At 36.9% G+C, this 22,101-nt stretch overlaps 1 protein-coding gene across 1 annotated transcript in view; it reads right to left on the bottom strand.

Annotated features, from left to right (window-relative positions):
* Nucleotides 1-2,178: 2,178 nt before the first annotated feature.
* The window catches only part of spns2 (SPNS lysolipid transporter 2, sphingosine-1-phosphate), a 97,321-nt gene continuing 77,398 nt past the window's right edge, over nt 2,179-22,101 (bottom strand). Inside the window, exons 9-13 of the mRNA XM_051682547.1 lie at nt 20,896-20,961; nt 20,227-20,325; nt 11,767-11,930; nt 9,190-9,226; nt 2,179-5,256 (exon numbers count right to left, since the gene is read on the bottom strand). Of these exons, the coding sequence (XP_051538507.1) occupies nt 5,245-5,256; nt 9,190-9,226; nt 11,767-11,930; nt 20,227-20,325; nt 20,896-20,961 (378 nt within the window). The 3' untranslated portion in view covers nt 2,179-5,244. The remainder of the gene's footprint in view (nt 5,257-9,189; nt 9,227-11,766; nt 11,931-20,226; nt 20,326-20,895; nt 20,962-22,101) is intronic.

Raw genomic sequence — 22,101 nt, 5'->3', positions numbered from 1 at the left:
ATGGATTATGGAGTGTAGATTGATGTGGAAAAAAAACAATTTAAAGCATTTTAGCATAAGACTGCATCAGAACAAAATGTGAAAAAAATGAAGGGGTCTGAATTCTTTATGAATGCACCGTACATAATAGGAGTAGCCAATTACTGTATATTAAATTCCTGCATCTGTTCAGATGCTACTACATGTAGATTTAGCAAAAACATTGCTTTCTGTCAAAATAGCTAAATAATGATTGACATGTGCTTCTGCAACTATTTGCTTAAGCTAGAAAGTGCACCTAAAATTACCCTTGCTTATATTTGTAGTTTCCTTAGATGTCCCATGGAGTTTTTTAACAGTTCCATGGAAAAAACGAGCATGTTGACTTTCCAACTTTTCCTGAGAATAAGGAATCATTATATCCTGTCTACACCCTAGAGTTTCCTGTCCGATCTCCACTGTTCTGTTGAATTTGACAGTGTGTCCATGGTGTCATGCTAGAATTAGGGTTGGTTTGTTTGACCAGTTGATTTCAGATGTCAGTTCATCAGAGTTTACTGTTCAGTAAGGAAAGGTCTTCAACGCCCCATAAGTAGAGTTTGATTAAATCCCTAAAAAAAGTATCCAAATACAAATATTGAGTACCTGTTTGTTCTAATTTGGTTATTCTTTGTACTTCTACAGGTACTCCATTAATTTCACGATACTGCTAACTAGTTTGGATTTTTTATTTTATTTTGATTTCCTCCTTATAATCTGGTTTAAGTTGGTCTATCTCGCTGGTCTCGCTGGTTGTAAATTTACAAGTGGCTTTCAATAAGAAAACTGGATGGTTAGATTGTAAATTAATCGAACATAAGATAACTAACTTCCTGTCAAAGGTTAGATAGGGTCAACTGTGATTAAAAAGCCTCTGTGATCAATACTTTGATTGAATGCAGCCACAGTAAGCAGATTTTGAGGCCAGGGCCCTCAATTCTATGTTTAGCCTAAAGGAAAACATCTCATCATAGTTGACTCTGGTGATATTTGGCTATTAAGGCCTTCTGTTCTTTGTGCTTCTTGCAACAGAGGAAACTGAGTCGGCATCTACAGGAGCTTGTCAGCATTTGTCAAAGTATAAGGTAATGATGTACTCAGCTGTGGCCACTGTTGCAGGTATTTGAGAACTTTCTCAATTTGCTTTCATATGCAGTTTTGGGTACACCATGGGCAACATTTTTTCTTTCATCTGTAAAATGAATGAATGTGAAAAATGTTGCTAGGCATATATTTCCTAGGTATAAATAAAATGTAGGTGTTTCATGTATACAAGACTACATGTGTACATGTCTTTTGTGAGTGTGTTTGAATGTCTTGTCAACACACTGGTGACCTTCTCCTTCTACATTTTTCTTCTCTGGAGTCACTGAAACTGTTGCCGGGCAACAGAAGTGCAGAGTTCCTCTCTAAACAATGCTGGACTTTATTCAGACCTCCAAATCTGAGCTGACTCTTACATTGCCTGATGAAAATCAAACCTTTGCTATGCCCACCCCTCTGAAAAAGAGAGAGAAAACTTCCTGCTCTGGAGTAGAGAAAGTCTCCTTTCTGTCTCCTCAGGTATGTGCTAATGGGTCTCCATGACATTAGAGCCCATTCATGTACACTCTGTGTGCAGCTCTGGAATAAGGTGATCTTTTTCTATTGACTGAGAGAATCAGGATATGGCAGGATCCGACTGAATCATAATTCTGTGTGCTTTTAATTTATCCAAACAAGTAGATAGCAAATGATCATCATGCACTCACTGAAATTACTCCATGTAGAATCTTTAAGGAAAAGTTCCAAACTTGTTTGCCTGTCATCATCTTTTGTGTTCCACAGAAGAATATCATACAGGTTTGGAACAACATTATGGGTGAGTAAATGGTGACACATTTTTCACTTTCAGGTGAACTATCCCTTTAAATTGTTCCATCACTCAGTATTCTATCATTACATATTTAGAACCTCTAAATGGTTCCATTTAGAAACCTTTATAAGGGTTCAAATAAAAGAACCCTGTGGGGTTTTTTGTTGCCAAGTGAAAGGTTTTGTATAGAACCCATATGAAACATTTTCTCTTAGAGTGTATCTTCCTTTTGTATAATTACTTACTGCTAAAGAGAAGTTGTTGAGTGAACTCATGCTGAATCCAATGAAAAAAAAAAAGACACCTTGTTCCGTTTTGATTAAATAAGTTTATTTTGATCAGTTATATCCCTGTGGGAGCATCACAGTAACATCCTAGATACTTTTCTTCTTTATAATCACACTTTCTCTAAAAAATAAAATCACCTTTTAATTTCTGCTTAACATCAGAAATAGGTTAATTTTTACAGGATTCTTGTATGACAAGAAAATGTGCATTCTGAAATACTCAACTCTCACAATTCAGTAGTAAAAATGATCTCATAAAACTACTTGCAAACATCTGTTTTTGTTGGTAAAATGGACTTGGCATTACAAACACTTAGTCAGAAGTTCATCTGATCTTGATCACTGAGAGTGTCACTTTTCAAAACAAAAACAAATAAACAATAATCATTTAATAATTGTCAGCATGTAATAAAACTTTGAAAATCTAGTAGCCAGGCAGTGAATGGGTAATAATCCCTCAATGCTAGCACTTACAAAAATGCCAGTGTAAAACTATTGGATTAAACAGTAAAAGAAACCCCCTGATTAGCACATTATTCACACACCCATTAACTTGTGCAAAATAAATTGGGTAAAATATCAGTTCATTTGTCTAACAAAAAATGTTGATACGAAACAGGTAATTTTATATAGTGTATGTCATGCTGTGCCTCTGTATGTGTGAGTGCATGTGTATGTATGAACCAGTAAAATAACTGGCTCTGGTCTGTTCGAACTATGAACACACAGTTCTCTGAGATGAACAATGGAGAGATTCTTCACTGGTCAGGACACATGGGTATTTTCAAACAAAAATAAACTAAAACTGAACTGTACATAAAATCTGTAACATTACTTTCCCTTTATACCATCTTATCAGCAAGGGTAGCAAATTAACAAAACACAAACATAATAAATACATTGCATCAAAGCCATTGGTTTACAATATATTAAAATTGCTGCATAATATAGTTCATCTTTATAGTGATCTGTTTCTATATAAAACTCATATTTGTAAAAAGAACGAAAAAGACACCTGTAAAAGAATAATAATACAAAAGCTTCATTAAGATAAATGTGCATGTGTAAACACATTGTATTGGACAGAATCACATTCAGACAGGCTTTTCACCTGGCATGATGAAAGCTTAGAGGATATGATTGGCGAATAGGGACGGTAATTTCACATCATATGGTAAGTCAGACCTTCAAAACGCAGACTATGCCTTAGCTTTTTCCCCCTCCAATCAACACTTCAATCTATAGGCAAGGTGCTTTTTTTTTTCAAGATGGGAAAAGTCCCTCTGAGAACAGATTTACACTATAACGGCTCCAGACACAGACAGATTTGGTTACAATAGGTTGCAAAAAAGTGACAGTGGTGTGCACTGAGAAAATTTGACTAAATATGAGAATATACAAATTATTGCCACTGTCAAAGCTTTCATGTTTTGTTAATAATGAAATCTGCTTTAAAATTGCATATATTACAAACTATGTTCTGAAGCAAAGCCATACAGGGCAATAACAGCGATAAGTGACATTTTCTGCAATTTCTACTATCCCTTCTTATCCAAGATCACTCTATGAAAAGCAAAGTGCTTTTCTTAGTGTATGCAACATATTCAAATACCTGCGTTCACTCTGAATCACCTAAATGAAATCTAAAAACAATTCACATAATCCACAGAAAGTTACAAGATTCACCCTGTTCAGACCACAACTGGTTTGAAGTGGTGTAAATCTTCCAGAAAATAAATAAATAAAAAAAGCTTAACATCCAGACCTCGCTTAACCTCAGAATTAATTTCCCCCCTTTTAGAAAATGGATGGATTGCAGTAGCTAATTAACTTGGCTGTGATACACTATCATCCTTTCCCCTCTCTCCTTCTCCAGTAAAGGGATATGTAAAAACAAGGTAACCCAGCATACAAAGACTATCATTCTTATAGAGTGAGCTTGTGAATCTTATCCCCAGTTTGCCTGTCTGGGTGGGTAACCCGGCACTGTAGAAAGAGTTTGCATGATAAGCAACAATAACCTTGGCTTTGTTCACTTATTAAAATTCTTTCAGTATTTCTGCTCTTCTCTTGGGCATACTGTGTGAGGTGCTTGTGTCCTGTTTATCCTGGCAAACTGTTCGGTAATTCCTCATCAGCTGACAAAAAGTATGAAAGCATTTACAAGTATTTTCTTCATTAGAAAAAAGATCATATTTACAATCCAGTGTCCCTTTCAGCTATAGTTTATGCTGTCCTTAGAAGTCCCTCCAGTTTCATTTATATAATAAACACACAGTCAAGAGAAGAACAGAAACAATATTTATCAATTTAAACGGCATCGGGTGTCATGCATGGCAGCATGATGTAACTGGCACTGCATTCAAATGGTAAGTGCTAAGAAAAAGAAAGGAAAATACATTTAAATATAAGCAAAAAATAAAATAAAAAATCTTTACGAAAGAAACAATGACAAGGGACCAGACCTGTGCTTCTGCCAGAGTTCTTAAGGCAGGGCTCACCACACAGTTTGTTTTTGTTGGGTAGGTGTGTTGTCAGTGATTCCTTCGGTTCAATATTTACACATTTTTGGAAATTTGGCTTATTGGCGAGCCCCTGTTGGCTGTCAGCATCATTGGTACTGGTCCCTAATAGGAATGTGATGCTATGGCACTTGGTGCAGATCGACAGGCAATGTGATAGGACGGGAGTATTTGTCCGTGCTGTGTTCAGTAGTATGGCACTGAGAGTGCTAATGCACCCTCCTCTAACCACCCATCAAGAGTGCATGTGGCTCTTTTCACCCTTCTTAATAAACATCATTAATAGCTGCACACCAGCTGCTGATTGGCTGACCTTTGTACATTGCATTGCCTCTTGCCAGCTGATTGGTGCGATTCAAGGTTTCCTGGGGCAAGCAAGGTGCGATTTGAATTCAGAATAGCCTTCACAGAAAGGAACGAAAAAAGCAGAGATGATGATGCTGATGATAGCAGTGATCAGAGTATTGCGTGTGCGTATAGTGAGTTAGCTGCTAGTTTTCTTCTTTCCGCTTCTCTCCTTCACTTGCCCATGTTCTCATTCCATATTCTCTTCATGTTGCAATCATTTGGTGACCTGACAGAAAAAAAAAAGAGAAAGAGAGAGGGTTAGTCTCTGGCTGTTTGTGCTGAAAAAAATTTGGAGCAGTAGCATTCTAGTCTCTGGCTTCTATATCTCAGTACCCACTGAGCCATCTGTCTAATTCTGCTGGTGAAGCTGGATAACTGAGGGGATGCACTCCCACATTTAAATGTGGTTGTCTTTCTCAATACTTAACAGTGTATACATGGCCAATATGTGTCTATCACAAAACTGACATTCTTTTTAGTATCATTTTAAATTGGTTCACAAAGAAAACCACAGAGCACTACAGCATTGTAAGATTATATTCCCCTCATGTAGGGTTAGTTCACCCAAAAATTTAAATTCTCTCATCATTTACTCACCCTCATGATGTCCAAGTTGTGTATGACTCTCTTGCATCTGCTGAACACAAACGAAGATTTTTTGAAAAATGTATCAGCTCTGTTGGTCCATACAATGTAAGTGAATAGGTGACAGAATTTTGAAGCTCCAAAATCCACATAAGGGCAACATAAAAATACTCCAGACGACTCTGGTGATTAAATCCATATCTTCAGAAGCGATATGATAGGTGTGGGTGAGAAACAGATCAATATTTAAGTCTTTTTTTACTATAAATTATCTTCCCTGCTCAGTCAATCTCCACTTTACTTTCACTTTGACATTCTTCTTCTTCTGTTTTTGGTGATTCACATTATTTGTGCATATCGCCCTCTACTGGGCAGGGAGGAGAATTTTGGATAAACAATGACTTAAAAATGTATCTGTTTCTCACTTACACTAAACATATTGTGTCTGAAGATATGGATTTAACCACTGGAGTCATATTGATTACTTTTGTGCTCCTTTTATGTGGTTTTGGAGCTTCAAAATTTTGGCACCCATTCACTTGCATTGTGAGGACCTACAGAGCTGAAATATTTTTCTAAAAATCTTAATTTATGATCTGCAGAAGAAAGAAAGTCATACACATGTTGGATGCCAGGAGGGTGAGTAAATCATGAGATAATTTACATTTTTGGGTGAACTATCCCTTTAACAAAATGTTTTAAAGTGCTGAGGTATTATACTCTCAGATAATCACATTGGTGACGTTTTACGGAGCATCCAGGGTCTTGAAAAGGATTTGTCTGTTATGCTATGAATCATCTGCCCTAGAAGCTCCTCTATTGCTTTAGAATACACTAAACAGGGATTAGAGATTTAGACAGTGATGTTTATTCTGTTCTTAATTATGTAATAGTACTCACTCATACACATCATACAACCAATGCTTTGGAACAGAAATTCAGTAATTATGGACAAATACCGGATCTTGCAAATGTATGTAATATAGTCTTGTTAATTTCATACATAAACTGAAACACAAAAGTAATAAATTGTACAGTTTAAAGTATTGGGTAGATTACTTATGAAATGTAATATGGTACTGGTTAAATTACACAACGGAAATTCTAATCAGTAATGTGTTTCTTTTAGATTACACTTTTTACACTTTACACTTTGATCTAATCTGATTACTTCTGCATTACTAATAGCATGTTTTGAGAAATCGAATTTTAACTGTATTTAGTACCAATTTACACTCCTTTTTATAAACATTATTAAACATGAAATCAGTGTAGACTGGCAAAAAGAATAGAATAGAATAGAATAGAATGCCTGAAAGACTTATGGAAGACGACTGTATTATCATTGATTAAAAAACATTCTCAAAGAGTGAAGACAAGCTTTCTATCCATTGTGGTATCATTCTGCTGTTTGTGGGCTCATCTGATATATAACTAGATAACTACTTAAAAATTAAGTGTTCACAATACATCATCGCTTTAGTGATTAACACATCCTCCATGTGCTTGATAATCCAAGGGCAGCAGTCCTCTTTTCATCTCTCACTCGTTCCCTTTAACACTCTCATTCACTACTCCTTGCATTGGTAGCAGGCCATTCCTGTATCTCTGAAATCTTTTGCCCTCATCAAGGCTAATGTCACAATAGTGATTTTTTTCCTTACTCCCATGCCCGCTGTCACATCACCCTGCCTCCTTGTAATTCCTTTTCTAATAGCGCATGTGTGGGTGTCTGTCTGTTACATAACTCTGCAGTTTATCCTCCATTTTGTGCTTTGACCCCTATAGACTCCATTGATCAGAGAACTTTTCCCATCAATTTAAGTGACTGAGGCAATATGTGAATGAATGAATGAATGAATGAACGTTACATTTATTTAGCGCTTTTCTGACACTACACTCAAAGCTCTTTACACAGTTAACAGGGGACTCTGCAAAACCAACACCAGTGTGCAGCATCCACCTGGATGATGCGACGGCAGCCATAGTGCGCCAATACACTCACCATGCACCAGCTATTGGTAGAGAGGAGAGAGAGTAGAGAATATGTCTTGCCATCATGCTCTTATTTATGCTAATTTATGTGGCCTGACAAGGCCATGGTTGATGCTTTGTCCAACCAGAGATATCTCATTGATTTCCTGTTAAACAGGGGCCTGGAGGAGCATTAAGAGAAGTGCAGAACGGTGGGTGCTGTATACCCTAGACCCGGCTGCTTTTACAATTTCTAATTAAATTAGTGACTCAGTTTAGGCTGTTAAACCAAAGTTAGTAAACAGCAGTAGTTTTGCTAATTAGAAAGTGGAGAATGCAGTGGAGTAGTAGGAGGCTATCTATAGTAAGTAGTGATGGAAATCATAAGGAATTTAATGATTCTGGTTCCAATAATAATTCCACTTAACAATTCTGGCTCCTTAACGATTCTTTTAGTACTTTTGAGGAAGCATCCCCCCTTCAATAAATTGTCTAAATATATACTGAACAAAAATACTCAACGAACACCAGAATAACTCTTTGTTTGAGTTGGATAAAAAAAAGAATCATTTAAAGGTTGTGTTAAGAATGAAGATGTTTAAGAACTGTTAACAGAGAGTCATTTGGTTATAGATGTTTTGTAATGGAATGATTCTTTTTCCCAACCCTATTTCTAATTTTAAATCTAACTGCAGAGCAAAACTCCTTGACCTTATTTTAACAGTCACTGTAAACATAAATGAGGAAAATCTGCCCTCCCAATAGAACAGTTGAACTACTTATAATTAGTGAACAGCTCTCACACCTCACCTTGTCCTCCACCTAAAAAACTGGCCACCAGAGAAGCCTGTTTGCTGAATAATATATGTTTTCATTCTATTTCTTTTGATGCCTCACTCTTTCTTTAGGGCAAGTAAAGCTACGGTGATTATACAAAAAGACTCATAACAGTGAGTGTGAGAAGCTGATAAGAGAAGGAGGGGAAGGAGCCAGGAATAGGCTGTGAATAGGAGCCAGATTTAAGATTATTAACTGCTGAAATAACTCAAAATATGAATTATAATAAACAGGTCAAGCCACCAAAAGTCCATAGCTAATAAGGTCAAGGTTTTATAACCTCTTTTTATACAGCTCTCTGGAATACTCGATTCTGATTGGTGCCAATCAGATATTTTATATTCATGCATTTATTAATTTATTTGGATAGTAGCTGTGTAATAAGCGGGATAATGTACAGTCAGCCGGGTGTTATTGCTGAATGTACATTATCCCTTACATATCATTCTATTTTTTTCTATTCTATTCTGTATTCTATGTTGTATTCTATTTGTAAGTTAAGTTCATCAAAGACCCAATAAACATCAGTTATTATGATGCATATGGACTAAACAAAGGGTAAATAAAGGTTAAGTGTGCAGCTCTGGAATTTCTTAAAGGCGGTATGTTATCATCTCTCCTCTTACAGTCCTGAATGCTTTCTCATAAATTAGCTTGAACCACTGTATTCTTTACTTAAAAAGGTCATAAAGACAACAACTGTGTAAGGAAATGACCAGGGGGGCCTTTGTTGGAGGCTTGCAGGAATTTGACCAGGTCTTACCTTTACTGTGGATGGTGGCTGGGAAAGCTGGTCCACTCTGGAGAAACAGAAGAATAGAAAAAAAAAAAAGAGTAATTAATAATGAGAGTTTGCAGGTATTTTTGCGATAAAATAGCAAATATTTCACAATAACTTGCATATCAACAGTGGCCCTTAAAATATATGGCAAATTTACATTTGCATTAATTAAATATGAGAGTTGTAATGTAGAGCTCTATGGGTAGAAATGGTGAAGCAGTCACCGCTAGCAGTTGGGTAGTAAAAGAAGCTGGTGAGGATTTAGATTTTGTAAGACTTTGTAAAATTAACATAGAGTTAATTAACAGAGTTATTTATCATTCACCACTGACATGACCTTTGTTTTTTGCATTGTTATATTTTTGGTAAAAAAATTATCAAATTCTCAGTTCTTCTCATCATCTCAGCATTTTCAGTTCTTCTTTCTGTTGTTTTGCCCTACAATAAACTCTTCTTGCTTTCTTGTAATTTCACTCACTCTGTTAGCATTCTCAATGAAGATACATGATGGCAATGTGCTTGGCTTCCCCACAGGCTGCTTGTGCTTTAACACACAGATCAGGGATGCTTATATCTATAGTAAGCCCCCATGGACACCATGCCAACTTATGCCAGGAAAGCAAGGGAAATGAGACAAATGTGCGTGTATGTATTTTTGCGTGACTGCCTGGGTGCACAGTGTTTTTCCCTGTGCTATAAATGGCTCCCTCTTGGCCCAAAATAGTGTACAATCTAGAAATAATACAGCACTCTTCAAGCTCAATATATATTCCTTCGCTCCAGTGAACGCCTTTCATTTTACATGTGACGTTTTTATAAATAGAGGAGAGGATACTTGAGGACAAGTGAGAATACTACATTCAAGTAAAAGATATTTGTCGGGCATGAAAATGCACAGTTCTAATAAAGGCTCTATTTCTGGACTGGATTGAACCCCACAGTGATGCAGTGCTTATGACATTTTTTGAAAAGGATGTTATGTAAGAGAGTATTGGTTGGAAAATTTTAATAATAAATTCACAGGTTCATTACTGCTGAAGATGAGCTTATAGTTTATGCTAAATCCACAAATAAAACTGCTTATAATCTGGGAAGCTGAAACATCACAGTAATCATAACTTTTAGATATATACCGATATATGCTGCACTGGGTTCGTATATTACAGCAATGGTAAATATTGGAGCTTTTTCAAGAAAGGCTAATTTTCAGAATTTGCTCCCTGGTTGCTTTTCAATAAAAAATCTCCACCTGTCATATTTATTCTAAATTTAAATACAGCTAATGTATTTTTAATTCAGATTAATTCAAGACCTGAATACAGTATCTGCATTCTTATGAAATACAACAAGAAAAACAACAATAAATAATCCAATACAAATGTTGAGTAGCTCCTTGTGAGAAATTAGCATAATAATTGACTTATGTTGTAATAGATGGCTAGCCAAGAAGAAAAGTCAACCTCCTAGGTTGTCTCTCTAAGACCTATCGTGGGAAGATCTTCAGGGAGTTCACAGTAATCCAACATACCACCCTGCCTAAAAATGTCCCCAAGCTGACTGGAAGGAAGTCATTTTTGAGTGGCAACACACACAGGAAATCCACTTGATAAAAGGCCCCCACAAAAAAGAAAGTGAGATGCGAAGTTTGTCTTAACCTTTTAAGGACATGGACTTTTCCATAACCAAAACCAGAATATGTTTTAGATAAAGGATTTTTTTTAAATTTCACACATATAAATATACACACATATATAGCACAAAGTTTCTTATAATGGTTTAAGTAAGCCATATTAAAATGCAATGATGTGTCTGGGTAGTTAGAATAGCAAGTGAGCACATTGGGGTTTATCTGATGTATAGTCCTCCTCATGTCATGATTGTTTTTGCTGGACAAAGTCTTTAAAAAACTTTAAAAACTAACTTACTCAGCCAGCTTGTCTTTGCTTAATGCTGTTGTACTGAAATGACATTTATTTTTAAATTATAATGGTTAAAAGGATGGTTTGGGTAAGGGAAGATGGCTCTTGATCTACCTTTTTGACCAGTACATTTCTTTTTCATAAGTTTCCAGTTGTTTTGTTTTTAAAAAAATTTTTTTATAGAGATTGCATACACAAAGAATAATTTCAGGTCATGATTATACATGCAGTGCCTTTCCTAGAGCTAACTCTGGCATCTGTAACCTAGATGAAGTGTTCATCATCCCCTTGGCAGATCACTTATGCAGAATGTCTTTGTTTGAGAATAGATCTAGATCTCACTTATTGCCCACCTAACTCATTCGTCCTCACGGATTATCTAGATTCACCTGAGGCTATTCACCAGCGCACAAGCATGGCCAAGATAGCCTAAATCACCATGGCAACAAGCTATTCACCAGACTGTCATTGTCAGTGGAGGAAATGAGAAATGATAACCCCATTTAGGAATTTATAGTGAGAGACTTACAATAAAACGGAAGCACCTTGATGTCATTAAATAGTTTGCATAAAAATTATTTAAGATTTAATAGAATTAACTCAAGCTATCTATGTTATGAGTAAAGGCGCAGGCACTCACTGTTTCTCTGCTTTGTCACGATCATCTAAGTAGAAAAGGGCAGTGGCGAGGAAGAACATCCCTCCCAGAACGATGACAAAGGGGCAGAGCATGAGGGCATAGCCCAGACTCAGGAACTGCCATAACACTGACGTGGCGTAGCTCTCCTGCAGCGAGTCCGATATCTGCAAGAACACAAAGAGACACAATCAAAAGAAACACTCATTAGTAAACAAAAGAAAAGTTTACTGTGAGTCATCAGCGATGTGAATGTAATGATTAGCTTCCTAATATTGTCTTCAAGAGCTGAGCTGTGTCAATCAGTTAGTGAACATACAGATGGACAGTTAATTATTTTACAAAACAGCCCCTTGTTTTACTTTGTCTTAAGCTATTGGTATCTGTTGAACAAAGAAATAATGAATCAATAAAAAGACAATAACCATTAATTAAAATATTGATTCAATTAGGAAAACACTGAACATGTTTCTATTTAACAAAACCTTTAAATTATTTTTTTTATGTTGTATTTTCCCTAAGGATTTGCTCGGACAATATGAAAGTGTTAATTCTGAATTTTAAGAATAAGCCCATTGTTTCATAACCGTCATTTCAGGAAATGACTTTTAAGGGATACGTTACTTTTGAAGTGAAAAAAAAAAAAAAGAAAAAAAGATAGGATGTTGGTAGAGCTAATATTATGTAAAATGTATTGTTCTAGCTTTGCTAATAAAATCATAACAAAAAAATGCAAATTAAATTCACAGTTTGTGACAATATAGAACAAAAATTATTTATCGAAACATAACATGACAGTAATGTTTTGGTCATGCAACCTTCGTCAGGCATTTATTTTTCATTTTAGTTCACCCACAAATGAAAATTCTTTCATCATTTACTCATCCTCATGCCATCCCAGATGTGTGTGACTTTCTCTCTTCTGTTGAACATAAACGAAAATGTTTAGAGGAATATCCCAGCTCTGTAGGTCTCTACAATTTCAGTAAATGGGTACCAAAATTTTGAAAGTCCAAAAACTAAGGCTGCATAAATGTAATCCATGAGACTCCAGTTGTTAAATCCATGTCTTCAGAAGCTATATGATAGGTCAATAGAACAGATCAATATTTAAATCATTTTTACTATCAATCTCCACTTTCACATTATTCTTTTGTTTTTGCCGATTCGCATTCATTGTGCATATCGCCAACCTGCTGGGCAGGGAGGAGAATTTATAGTAAAAAAAGGAATTATAAATATTGATTTGTTTCTCTACCACACCTATCATATCGCTTCTGAATATACAGATTTAACCACTGGGGTTATATGGATTACTTTTATGCGGCATTTACAGTATGTCCTTTTTGGACCTTCTGAGTTCTGGTCACCATTCACTTGCATTGTGAGGACAAACAGAGCTGAGATATTCTTCTAAAAATCTAATTTGTGTTCAGTAGAAGAAAGAAAGTGATACACATCTGGGATGACATGAGGGTGAGTAAATGATGAGAGAATTTTCATTTTTGGGTGAATTATCTCTTTAAGAGCAAAGAATGACAAACTGGCATATTTAAAATAAAAGCAGTCAATCAGGAATGCATTTTTGCTGGGGCCTGGGTATCTCAGCGAGTACTGATGCTGACTACCACCCCTGGAGTCGTGAGTTCGAATCCAGAGCATGCTGAGTGACTCCAGCCAGGTCTCCTAAGCAACCAAATTGTCCGGTTGCTAGGGAGGGTAGAGTCACACCAGTCCTCGTGGTCACGAGGAGGTTACCCCATATGACCTTTTCACTCTCAATGGGGTGCATGGTAAGTTGTGCGTGGATCGTGGAGAGTAGCATGAGCCTCCATGTGCTGTGAGTCTCCGCGGTGTCATGCACAGCGAGCCACGTGATAAGATGTGCAGATTGACAGTCTCAGAAGCGGAGGCAACTGAGACTTGTCCTCCACCACCCGCATAGAGGTGAGTAACCGCGCCACTACGAGGACCTACTAAGTATTGGGAATTGGGCATTCCAAATTGGGAAAAAAGGGGATAAAATTGTATATATATATATATAAAAAAGAAATGTATCTTATACTAGGAAGTGGCCAATAACAATAAGGTAGAAGGAAACGCTTTTAAAACCAGATGTGAAGTACCCATAAGAGGGTTTTTCAACTCTCTTCATAATATTTTATAACACAAAATGATATAACACTGATGGCTACATTAAAGTGGTCAAGGGCTAATAAATCTCCTTACACAGTCCCTCTGACCGATGTTAGGAAGGTTAATCTGTTAGCATCAGCACTAGCATGGGTCTCATAGGTCAGGAAGGAATGCTGACATTAAAAGGTGTGTAAGTGGGTGTTGACAGTGAGGTCTGTGTGTATGAGTAGACCACACATATATCTCATGGCTTATGATGGCAAACGTTTATGAGCTAATTCTACTGACAAAACAGGCCTGAGGTTGAGCATTTCTGGTGCGTGTCTAATGAGGTTTTTGAGAAAAAGATGGTAGATTGTGGCCTATTTTTATAGATAATTACACCACCCACTATGCCCAAGGCTATAGATTCATACACAGGTACTACAAATGCTTTTACATCAGTTAGAGTGAAATGGAGCATTACCAGGTATTAGGGAAATTTTATTTCATTTACAGGTCTATTACACACATTGTTCTATGTCAAAACATCACTTTCTGGAAGAGAAGTATCGACGGCCTGCAACATGTTCTTGGATACTTCTGCTTGAATAACGGTACTCTGAGTTGGACAACATGTACTTCTAATGTCTGGAAACACTAAAGTGTGATTGCCCAGTGTCAAAGTTTCAGTGGCTTTCCTCTAACAAACAGTTTTCCTATGTTTTGTTTAACGTTGGGGGATTTTTTTTGCGACAGCAGTATGACATAGGAACCTTCACAATAGCTTACCAGGCTTCTGGAAAGAAAATATCAAGCAACTGTTGATGTATAACTTGGTCTGATATTCCTGGACTTGACAGTTCAGAATGTCCCAGTACTTCCTCTGAAGAAGAAACCCAGTTATAATCCAGGCTACACTGAAATGGGACACTTTTCTCCACAAGATCATTGTATTCCCAGAAAAAAAGTATTTTAAGCTTGACACAGATTTCACTCATAGCCACAAATGAAGCATGTCACAAAAGCATGATATCCTTAATGTTCAGCTGTCTGTCAAAGTTGCTGAGAACCGCAGGTAGGGTGTTTTGAGCAGATGGAATGTGGTAGGTTGCTAACACAGTGTCTCAAGTGAACTTGACCTCTGGTCTCTGAGAGAAGGCCAAAACATTCCTGTCAATTAAGACACTTTTGGAGCTTGACATTCTCAGAGTTCTAATCCTACTCCTATTTGCTTGTCTGCTGGAATGCTGGACTAGATTTACACTGTAAATTATTTTTTGTTTTTTTGACAGTATTATTGCTGTATTTCCAACTGCAACTTACTGTAGAAACTGTTTACAGTATGTTACTGTCAAACTGAGCTGTATACTTTAGGAAAAAATGAGCGGGAAAATAATTACAGTAATTTACTATTAAATTGTATGAGAACTGGCCTAATCTCAAACCTGTACATACACAATTTAGAGTGGAAATTTGTGGTATTAATCTATTATCAAAAAGACAACCCAGATGTCTTCTCTGCATTGGATTTACTCATACAATCGTATAAAAATAGAACTGTATGGGAATGCACCTGGCAGCCTATGAAGTTGAGCCTGCACTCCTCGTCACTTCAGCCATGAGAAGAGCAGAAGCAAAGTGATCTCTTTTCGACTGAACCAGGTGAGCACCAACATCACACAAGGTATCTTTTGGCAGTTTATTATAATTTTTTCAAACATTTATCGTTTGACAATGAAGATAGCTTTGTAACGCTAAAGTTTACGTTCTCAAACAGATACTAGCATTAGTTATAACTAGGGTGGCCAGACGTCCCATTTTTCCAGGGACAGTCCCATATTCAAGCACTTTTTCTAGTGTCCCGACCTATTCTGAAAAAATCGTGTTTTGTCTCGTATTTCCCCTCTCCTAAAATTTCTCTATCGCCTATCTATCGGCTATCTCAGTCATGTGAGTATTCTAATCAAAGGTAGCCAAGGATACGGCTTGTAAAACCAATAAAATCACACCATGTTATTTGAAGTACATGATTGGATTAAACTATCCAATCACAATCCCCTATCAATAGATGTCCAGTTAGTGAACTGATTGAAGAGTCAGTTTGAAAGAGCACACGGATGAAATTGCGGCTGGAAAAATATCAAGGAAGCGTGCATGTACATTTAATGAGGATCTTCAAAAAAAGTTTATATTTCTAAAAAAGGAGTCACAGACAGAGCCTAGTAAAGTGAGGTGTGAGATTTGTGGAGCTTGCTTTTCTATCGCCCATGGAGGCCGCACTGACATCATGCAGCATGTACATACAAAAAAAGCATGTGGATGCTGCTAAAAGTAAGTGTGCCACACCAAGTGTTAGCAATTTGTTTTATGTAGCAAAGTTCTGAATCTGACAAGGTGCATGCAAGTGAAGGACTTTTTGCTTATCATTCTGTTGTGCACAGCCATAGTTTTGCACATTCATGACCTGAGTAAAGTCTTGCAGGCCAGGCTGGAGGAATCATTCATACCCACTGACATTAAAAAGCAGTTGGATGCCCTGGTTGAAGCTGGTGACATGCAAGCAGATGATTTCTTTTGTGCAGTGAGAAACTTTTATTTATCATCGGTGGATTACCTCCAAAATTGGAGCCGCTCATTGGAGAACACAGAAAAACTTGAGTGGGTCCTACTGAGAGACATCCCAGAGTGGATAGACATTCAGAGCAGCCTCGAACACTTCTACTCCAGAATCCCCGCTCTCAGTTTGATTGACGAAACCATACTCTTTGATGAGTGGGCTTGCGCGAAAAACATTGTCACTCGTCGCATCATTGAGTGGAACATGAACAAGACGGCCGTGTTTGAGAGATGGACAGATGTTTTTCGTGAGCTGGAGAGCAAGACCATCATCTTCGGAGTTTTAGCCAAGGTCGTGGAGTTTGTTTTATGCTTGCCTTGGACATCTGCATCTGTGTAGTGTGTGTTCTCATTAATGAACGCAGCACTGACACTGAATAAATCTCGACTCAGTGTGACAGTCATGAAGGCAATGCTTTCTGTACGTCTGGACTGCTCTGCATTTTACGATAAACACTTGAAAGACAAGCGCACACTGAGAAAAATTGCTGCCAGTGGAAAATACAAGGTGACAGCAGTTACAAATGCGGATGCACCCTCTCCTTCGCATTGATCTGCGCCTAGGTAAGGATATGTCCATTTCATTTTTGCTAGTTATAATGGCCATTCTGTTTAGTATTTAAGTAAACACTTACAAGCTTTGAAGTACAAATTAACCAAATTACCTTGTCTGTGAACAAATGTTGTTGTATTTACATCAGTCGAACATGCGCAACTCGTCTGAGTTATACCGGCCACTTTATTTGACCCGTCCATCTAAAATAAAATTATATAATGTACAAATATAACGTGTAAATATTTTGCTCAGAATTTTATTCAATATGTATGTAAGTAACTTCTGTCTCAGTCCTTTCTGAATGATGCACAACCTTGGTTGTTGAGAGTGTATTATCCCTCTTGTAGCTTAAATGTCATGTTGGTATAAAAACAAAACTGAAGTTACATGATATGAATTGATTTTTGTATTTTGTTCTCTTGGTCTGGACAGGCAAAGAATTGGAGAGTGCTCTTTCAGTCATCTGGACATCAGGACAACTTAATATTGAAGTTTTTGAATGGACTTTTAGGTAATTTACCTTTATGAGTAACATTTAAGTGATATTTGAGTTGTCAATGTGTAATAAATGTTCTGTTTGCAAAAAGGCCTCTATAGTTTCATTCTTTTTTAAACTTGTAATATACAGAAGTTAGTTACTCTGTAAGCTATAATGGTGTTTACTGTGGTTAGTTCTACATATGTAATTTAATATACAGCATACTAAAAATTACCGTAATTAATTTTACTGTTCAGCTTATATACTGTATTTTAATGTACGTCATACAAACAACTACCGTAATTAATTTTACAGTACAGCACATACTGTAAATCATTATACAGTATGCTGTAAACTACTGTAGATCATTTTACAGTAATTTTACTGTGGAATGGAATACAGCAGCTTGCTGGCTATTTGTTGCCAGTAAGTTACTGTTGATTTTACGTTATTTATTTTTTTTACAGTGAAATCTGTGTTTAGTATCTGTGGGAAAGTGTTTAATAACTACCTGCAAAGCAAAAAATTTTTTTTTTTACTTTTACTCATTCTATGTATTGTTTTCCAGTTAAAATATCTAAACAAAAACAAGATATAAAAAAAGCTATTTGCCAATGGGGTAGGGAAAACAAGTTTATATTTTACCCCATTGGCTAATTTTTTTCTTGTTTTAAGCAAATCCACACTAGATTTTTGATAGATTTCAAGACTTACTGTAATATCTTATGCCATTTTGCTTCTTATGTCAATGTATTCTGTTTAAAGGATGCTAAATTCTATATAAGGTCTGAGAGTTTAACTCTTGATCACATCAGCATCCAAAACTACATCCTAGCATAACAGTACAGGGCTGGGTTTCCCGATAACGTTGCAACTTAAGCTTTTACGATCATCTGAACTAATGTTGCTCGTTATTTTACGATGTATTTTACTGATAGCAAACTATATTAACTATAAACTATAAAACTTAAAGGAATAGTTCACCAAAAACGTTTGAAAAAAAATTCTGTCATCATTTACTTACGCCCATGTTGTTCCAAACCCGCATGACTTTCTTTCATCCATAAAACACAAAGCATATGTTAGGCAGAATGTTCAGTATCAGTCAACATTCACTTTCATTGTATAGAAAAAAGATGCAATGAAAGTGAATGGTGACTGAGGCTATCAGATAATATTCTGCCTAAAATCTCCTTTTGTGTTCCACGGAAGAAAAAAGTCATACATGTTTGGAACAAGATGAGGGGAAGAAATGACTGCAGAATTTTCATTTTTCGGTAATCTATCCTGTTAAGTACAGACTGTAAATGTACTTTATTTGTAAGCAGTTGAGAGTATAATGGAATAAGTGAACAATGGGTCTGACCTCTAAGTCCAGCAGGGCAGGGGGCTCTGAACCTGTCAAAGGCATGCACAAGAGTTACTGTTTAGCTTGGATCAACTCCAGTGACTCCTGTTCGGAATGCCAGGAATGTCTAGCAGGAGTCGGAAGTCTAGGAACCATTGTGTGCTTTTTCTGGAGTTGAAAAGAATGATGATTTTATGCTGTACTGTGATTGGTTAGCCTTTGTTTTGTTAACATAGACAAGAGTGGAAATAGGAAAAGGGAAACCGAGCCTGGGTCAGTGTATCAATCACAGAGCACAATGTCACACGGCACAATGCGGCGTAGCTTATTGTTGGACAGAATGGTTTAAGAGTCCAAAGGGAACACTTGCGGGTGAATGTAGCCTTGAAAAAGCTGGTGACTGGCATATAAACAACAGAATCGTGTCTCGTGAGGAGAGGAATTACTGGAAAGGTTCCCTTTAGAGGGCTTTTCTGAAATTGTACCATTGTGATCTAAAAGAAAAAATGGCGTGACAAGGCCGTGTCCTAAATGCCTGGTTTGTGTTGCTTTACATAAAGTGAAAATTTGCCATAAAACCACAACTATTGATGACCTCCTCTTTCCAGCATTACGCTATCTTTCAAAACTGCTTGTGTGTCAATTAACTGATTGAGGTTAACCATCTGAGGTGCTATAGCAGTGCTAAGCAAAGATTAAGTATTGATTTGCACACTGCTTGACTCCTTACTGCACACTGCATGTTTTACTTCCTCCTTAAAATATTGAGTAGTACTAGTACTCTGTACACACCAAATACTAAAATCTCAGCTACACTTGTAGCAGGCTGCTCTACAGTTCACTCACACATAGATGGTCATCCCTGTTTAGAAGACTGCCTGAGACCAGCATGAATTTCCATGCTGATTCTTGCTGGTTTATGATGGTTTGGTGCTGTTCAAGCTGATGGACCAGCATGATCTTTCTGATGAAGCTGGTTGACCAAATAAGTCATGCTGGTTAAGCTAGTTAACACCAGAATTCCATTCAAAACACATATGCCATTCTGGGGACCAGCCAGTTAATGAAGTAATAATTTATGGTTTGGGCCAATTGGATTCTTCTGTTGTGTGACTGTGAATGTCTTTGAATTGAAATGCAGTAAATTCCTGACATTCAAATTCAAATTTAAAATCTTGTGGGCATGGTCAGTTAAATTCAAATGACAGATTATTAATTGAAAGGGAGCCAATTCATCAATCTTGAATTTTGCCTTTAGTGATCTGCACGCAATTGATCATTCTTACAGTAGCTGTTTTAGAACATGGGTCAATGAATGTATAGTTTGTGTATGAGAGACATTCTTACCAGGCCAATGAGGTACGGGCTCCCTGCATCCCCTAGTAAATGTGAGGTGAAGCCCTGAAAGGCGACAGCAGTGGCTCTTCTGGTTGGTATGACAACATACTGCAGAGAGAGAGAGAGATAGAGAGTAGTTAAAGAGAGGTGATGGAAAACAAGAGTGAAAATATCACACTAAAAAAAAAAAAAAAAAAAAAAACAATGTTTTTGCCACTGGAGTTCCAGCTCTGTCAGATTGTTTTACGTTGACTGAGACTGACTGAAGTTTAAAACATGCAGAAAGAGCTTGGCTGAATCAACTTCATGATAGCTTTTCTTACTAAATCTTTCACTCTGCCTTGCACACACTCTCTCCCTGTTTACTACTCTCTCTCTCTCTCTCTCTGCACTCTAATGCACCCTCATTCTCACTTTTCTGAACTCACTCACTCACTTCCTTGCCACACGAAAAACATCCAAACTGAAATTGTTATTCTGTTTTATTTTCCATGAGTGGCATTTCCATTAAGCGTAATCAAAGGCAGCAATTTTGTCTTGGGCCCCACCCAGGCTAGTCACGCATCCTACAAATTCAAAATAAGAAACTAGCCTGGGAAGACGACCACTTTTGTTATAGTTAAAGGCTTTAAAGTTTCCACTCAGCCCAGCAGATAAATATAGGCTTTCAATACGTACCATTAAAATGTCCGCTGTAATGGCCCAGTTCAAAAACAGCAGGGTCTCTCCAATGAAAATGCAGATCTGAGAGAGAGGAAAGAGAAAAAAAACAGAGAGGAAAGGTCAATCATATTTGATTTTATTCTTGAGCATTTAAAGTTACTCTACATTTCCTACATGAACTGTTGGTCAAAGACCAAATTAACCCTGCTCCTCAACTAAATAATTATAAAAAAAATGTTATGGAATAAGAAAACGTGTTATTATACTGTGGTTGATATTATACTATTATATGCAGTTTTTGATTTGAGGGCAATAGAAACTTTTCTTGCTCCAAACCATAAAAACAGACAAGTGGTTTGCATTCAACTAGAGGGGAACTCGAAATGTCTGTCAGCTGAAAACTTGCCAGTTTAACAAGAGCAAATTTATTTTAACAGACTTGACAGAATCCCTTGAGAATAGACTAACTGACTTCAGCATTCCCACACAAATTAACTGCCATCACACGCTGCCTGGTCCAGGTTTTCAAGGTGCTCAGTGCCAGATTGAGACACAAGTATTGAATATCTCAACTAATCAGAGTGACTTGACAGTGTGTACATGTTTTCTCTGCCTCTCTTGAGCCCATTATGTGACTGGTGGCAGCTGCTGGGCAGACCTGGGTCAGTCCAGACCGGATTGTATGAAAAACCTTAGCAGGGGAATTTGATCTCTCCAGTGGCTGTTCTGTTCTGACATTGACAGGGTCTTGTTTCATATTGGGCTGTGACTACTGTGAGAGATACTGTATGTTGAGCACAACTGAGAAATTCATGACGGCTTTGGGTGTAAAACAAATGTGAGGGTTTTGAAGAATGAAGAGGTGTGTGTTTCTACGTAAAAATGTCTTGTGTCTTTTTTTTGTGTTCTTACCATTTACAAACGTTTATCTTTAAAGTTAAATAAAAAAATTAAAAATAATAATTTATTTTGCTGTGTGTTTGCATGTAGTCTAATGTTAATATTTCAGCCTGTCCTTCATTATAAAAAATTTACATTTTGACAGGTAACCTAAAAAATTTACTTCATGTGGTAACATTTAAATCAACTAGTTTTATTTAAATAAAAGTCTGATTTAATATGACTGAATCAACCTGACTGCATTTGGTTACAGCAACAAAAGTATTTTTTAAAGATTAGATCAAGTAGTAATTAAACCTTAAGGTAAAAATTGCAGGTTAC

Source organism: Myxocyprinus asiaticus, chromosome 4 (genome assembly GCF_019703515.2).
Source record: "Myxocyprinus asiaticus isolate MX2 ecotype Aquarium Trade chromosome 4, UBuf_Myxa_2, whole genome shotgun sequence".
Taxonomy (NCBI): domain Eukaryota; kingdom Metazoa; phylum Chordata; class Actinopteri; order Cypriniformes; family Catostomidae; genus Myxocyprinus; species Myxocyprinus asiaticus.
The sequence above is the reverse complement of the archived record's forward strand: the minus strand, read 5'-3'. Positions and strand labels throughout refer to the sequence as shown.